Source organism: Neolamprologus brichardi, chromosome 4 (assembly GCF_056152115.1).
Source record: "Neolamprologus brichardi isolate AB-2024 chromosome 4, ASM5615211v1, whole genome shotgun sequence".
Lineage (NCBI taxonomy): Eukaryota > Metazoa > Chordata > Actinopteri > Cichliformes > Cichlidae > Neolamprologus > Neolamprologus brichardi.
The window spans coordinates 26,035,413-26,040,497 of record NC_142107.1 but is presented as its reverse complement, the minus strand read 5'-3'; the positions used below and the strand labels follow the sequence as shown (position 1 = coordinate 26,040,497).

The 5,085-nt window shown below is 45.5% G+C and overlaps 1 protein-coding gene across 1 annotated transcript; it reads right to left on the bottom strand.

The window, feature by feature from the left end:
* Positions 1-850: 850 nt before the first annotated feature.
* On the bottom strand, positions 851-5,085 carry LOC118455350 (SE-cephalotoxin-like). The gene is made up of 2 exons (XM_087840395.1): positions 4,998-5,085; positions 851-3,310 (listed from the first exon to the last, which is right to left on the bottom strand). Exon 2 carries the CDS (start codon positions 3,306-3,308, stop codon positions 1,689-1,691), a length of 1,620 nt encoding a protein of 539 aa, XP_087696521.1. The 5' UTR covers positions 3,309-3,310; positions 4,998-5,085; the 3' UTR covers positions 851-1,688.

The window sequence follows — 5,085 nt, the reverse complement described above, 5'->3', positions numbered from 1 at the left end:
TACAACAAAATAAAACTAGTACCGGTACCGAAAAAAAGAAGATTTATTCATAACACACGTGAAAAGACCCAGGAAAATGGAGTTAACGATAAAAACGATAAAAAAATAACGCTGGAAACCGATAAAAACACTGAAAACCAGACATTTCACACCTGAGCCTCAACTCTCGCGGCCCGGTACCAAACGACTCATGGACCGGTACCGGTCTGAGGCCCGGGAGTTTAAAGTATATCTGTAGCCAAATCTAAACCAACCGAGGAAAAAGGCCAAAGGCTGAGCCACCGTGTTACCTGTACATGTGTCGTTGCATGTGTCCTCCTCGGCATCCTCCTTACAGCTGATCGTAGACCAGCACAGCTTCTGTTTCACACTGACTGTTATCAGCTGCATGAAGAGGACATGATGTCTTTTATTTGACAGCATTCGTTTGAGATAAATTATTTGAATTTGAGGAGCAGGACTGCACCTCCTAACGTGTCCTCTGTCTATAGATCACATCGCCGGCCCTACAAGCTGTTCGCTTTCCTGCCCCACCCTCCCTCCCCCTTTTTCAGTTCTTTCACTTGTCATTAGGACACGGAGGTCAGCCCCCCAGAGGCCTTCCCAAACTCCAGCTCACATCATGTTCAAGCCATCTGACTTTCTCTACTAAAATGCTGTCAAACCAAAGATGAGGAAGTCAAAGTGAAAGATTTTCACCGTTTTTTGCAGCTTCCAGAATGACTTCACGACGTTACTCTGACCCGTGAAGCTTCAGCGGACGCAAACATGAAGGAGAAAAGCACCTGTTCCCAGTGGATCCCAACCACAGCCATGGTTTCAGATATTTTAAGAATCAGACACAGTCCAGGTGTCTTTATTTGTGGTCACATAGTTAATTATTTTCATGGCAAGCACAAAGAAAACATAACGAATACATCGTTAAAGAATGACTGCCTTACACAGAAAGGACCTCAGCTGGTCCTGACTGTTTGTTGTCATGTTTGCAGTGGACTGCTGTGTCAGCGCATTTCATTCTTGAACAAAATCAGTTTTGCTTTTGTTACGAAGTATATTCTAAAACACTTCTTCAGTAGAGAGTCAGAGAAGAGAAACACACAGATTTACTTGCTAGCAAGGGCAGCTCTCAGAACTCACACCCCAAGAGTGAGTCTCAGAGACTGGCCCTGAGGACTGCCCTCGTCTTTTATTTATACACTTCAGTGAGCGTTTGTTCCATACATTGAAATGTGGAGGTGTGTGTGTGTGTGTGGGGTCAGAGTGTGACCCCATGAATGACTTCCCTAAACTGCTGGTCTGGAAAGTCCAGCAGTTCATCTAAACAAAAAGCTCTTAGACTGGAAAAAGATATAGCTACGTTAATCCTACCGTAAAACAATAAAACAAGGTACGACCTTTCCCATGCTCCTAGGATGTGGGGGTGAAAGCCAGAACACCCTGGAATGTTACAGACTTCCTAGGATGAGACATTCCTTCAATATGCCACCAACTATATACTTCTAAACACAAGTGGTTACATGCAGTATTCTACCATATACAAACTTATATCATTAAAAGATTATACTGACTACTAAGTACAATTTTCCATTGACAGCTTTATTCTACTGATGCTTTTTTCATGAGCTACAGAGTTTCTGTGAACTTCACAGTAATTTGGTTTTTAATGAGTGTGCGCCGATCCTCCAGATTTAGTTCGGCGGTGACGGCTGAGCTCTCATCACAGTAAACCCTACATCTATTGGCGGCACAGTGGTGTTCATCTTGTGTTCACACCTGTCTCCCAGGTAACTGTCGGGGCAGTCGCACAGGTGTTGGTTGGAGTCCAGCAGCCTCTTGCACTGTCCCCCGTTCAGACACGTATCAGGATTGCAGACGGCAAGTGACCGGGAGTAATGGATGCAGATTTGACTGAAGTCATTAAGGTCGAGAAATGGGAATGAGAAACTAGGATACAAAGCAGACCTCGAACATCTGTAGGACTTCATGGCTGCTGGGACTTCCACTAAGTCCTCCGACACAAACTGGATTCTGTGCATCACCTTGAAAAACTGACCTACAGAAACTCCATCGACCTCACGGTTGCAGTTTAAAATATTCTGTGCCAATTGATCGCAGTCTATCATATGAAAGTAATTTAGCTCCGGGTGACACGAGTCCAGCTCCTTTACCACTGCTGCTGCTTTAGTGTCCTGCTCTTCTTTCAGAGTGTAGCCCACAGCCACAGTGACACTGTCCACAGGGATCTTTGTCATATTGTAAAATACATAGTCCGTGTTTGTATCAGTGTCATATACCACCACCACCCAGCTGTACCAGTTGTACTTCCGGTCCAGAACCGTCTTCACCTGAACAGCGATGGCTTGCTTGTTATTAGCACTGTGAGCTTTGGCGGTCTCTATCACATCGTTCTTCATGAACTGCTCATAGTTGGTCAGACAGAACTGTACAGCTGAAATCTGAGCTTCAGAGACTTTCTTGAACATCAGCGTGTGTTCAGCTTCTTTGGCTGCTGTGTTTAAACCCAGGAGTTTCCAGTAGAACTGGTTGACTAGCATCCCCTTCCACAGCAGGCTGCTTAAATACAAGTTGTATTTTCCGATCTGACTCGTGTCACATTTAAACTTTCTCTTCAGGAGTTCGTTGATGTTTCCGCTCAGAGACGTGCTGGTGACTGTCAGGTAATGGTAAAAGTTGGTCATACCGGTCTCAGCTCCCGTGTTCTCATAGTAGTTGGTGAATATTTGTGCCAGTCGCTGTTTGTCCTCATCTCGCATCAGCTTGCCACTCTCTCGAAACTCGTTGAACTTCCTCCAGGCGTTGAGGATGCGGAGTTCATCTTGAGAGTAGACGCTGATGTAGCCGAACCACTCTACGTCTCTTGTCAGGTCAGAGATCTGGATGGAGAGTGAATCCATCTTCCTGTTTACTTCAGCGAAGCCTTCCTTCACTGCCTTCAGCACTGGGTCGTCCTGTGGGATGAAGACTAGGACCGTGCTGATGACAGAGGAGGCCACACCTCCGATGCCAGGTGCCAGGCTAGCAAAGTTTGAAAGGCTTTTGATTACACCTACCACCTTATCAGGGTTAATATTTTCCATCACGTCTTTAAACAGAGACAGAGAATCTTTGACAACATTCAGAACTTGATCAGCTCGGTCTCTGCTGTCTTCAGGCAGGTCTCTGCGAGCCCTGTAAGGTGGTGAGAGGTCAGCTGTGACGGGGTCACGGGGCCGAGCAGAGGAGGTCGTCCAGTAGAGAAACAGCAGTGAAGCCAAGAGCATCGAGGCAGGCCACCAACGGGATGCCATGGCTGTAACACACAACATGAAAGTCATTTCTATATGAACGTGCAGCTCTCAGGTTCACATCCATAAAGAATAACTGTGTGTAAATCCTGCAGCACCAAACACTTACAGGACAAACGAGACGAGAGCTGCGTGTCTTTGTTCGCTCTCAAAAAAGTCTCATAGCTTCATCAGGAAGCTGTCAGATACTGCCAAACCATTTCAGTTTTGTGATATTATAAAAACGTTTTAGTTCACTAAAATATAAACTGGAAAAAGTGAAAAATAACTGAAACAGTTACAAATCCATGTGCGAGCGAGCCAGCCCACATGTGTCTGCACACTTTCAGGATAAAACAAGTAAAAACACCAACAGGAACTTTAGTAAAACTAAAAGACAATCAATAAATGACTTAATTACAATTAAATTACAGGCACTAAAAATAACATTTGAAATAAAGGAAATTATAGTTTAAGTTTAACTGCTTTTATGCTTTGATTTTGTATTTGTTTGCCTTTCTATTAACTCCCAAATTCATTTACTTTGATCCATTTAGTTTCCTATTTGTTCCTGTGATTAATGCACGTGTTCGATTCTGTTGATCCAGTTATGAAGTCATTCAGTCGTTTGTGAATCCCAGTCAGCGTAGTGCACACACACACACACACTCACGCACACACACACACGCACACACACACAAAAACACACACACAAGTGCACGCACACGCACACACACACACGCATACACACACACACACACAAGTGCAGACACACACACGCACACGCACAAGTGCAGACACACACACACACACACACACAAGTGCAGACACACACACGCACACGCACAAGTGCACACACACACACAAGTGCAGACACACACACACAAGTGCACACACACACACACACACACACACAAGTGCACACACACACACACGCAAGTGCACACACACGCAAGTGCACACACACACACACACAAGTGCAGACACACACACACAAGTGCACACACACACACACACACAAGTGCAGACACACACACGCAAGTGCACACACACACACACACAAGTGCAGACACACACACACAAGTGCACACACATACAAACACAAGTGCACACACATACAAACACAAGTGCAGACACACACACACACACACACAAGTGCGCACACACACACACACACACACAAGTGCGCACACACACACACACACACACACACACAAGTGCACACACACACACACAAGTGCACACACACACACACAAGTGCACACACATACACACACAAGTGCACACACACACACACACAAGTGCACACACATACACACACAAGTGCACACACATACACACACAAGTGCACACACACACACACACACGCACACACACACACGCACACACACACACACACACATACACACACAAGTGCACACACACACACACAAGTGCACACACACACACACAAGTGCACACACACACACACAAGTGCACACACATACACACACAAGTGCACACACACACACACAAGTGCACACACATACACACACAAGTGCATACACACACACGCACACACACACACACACACACACACACACACACACAGAGTTGTGAGCCTCTTTAAGCTTCATCAGTTCGTGTCTTTAACGCTTTAAATCCAGATGTAAAAACCTTTAAATGACGTGTTTTCATAGGTTAGCGTACGTGCAATAGAGTGAGAAAGCAGACCTGCAGAGAAGTCCGGCTGATCCTGATCCTGGGCTGATCCTGATCCTGGGCTGATCCTGTTCACAGGTGTTAGTGGTTCAGTCGTGAG

Excerpts from the sequence above, each read along its gene's own strand:
- LOC118455350 (XM_087840395.1), bottom strand. The coding sequence starts at position 3,308 with ATGGCATCCCGTTGGTGGCCTGCCTCGATGCTCTTGGCTTCACTGCTG.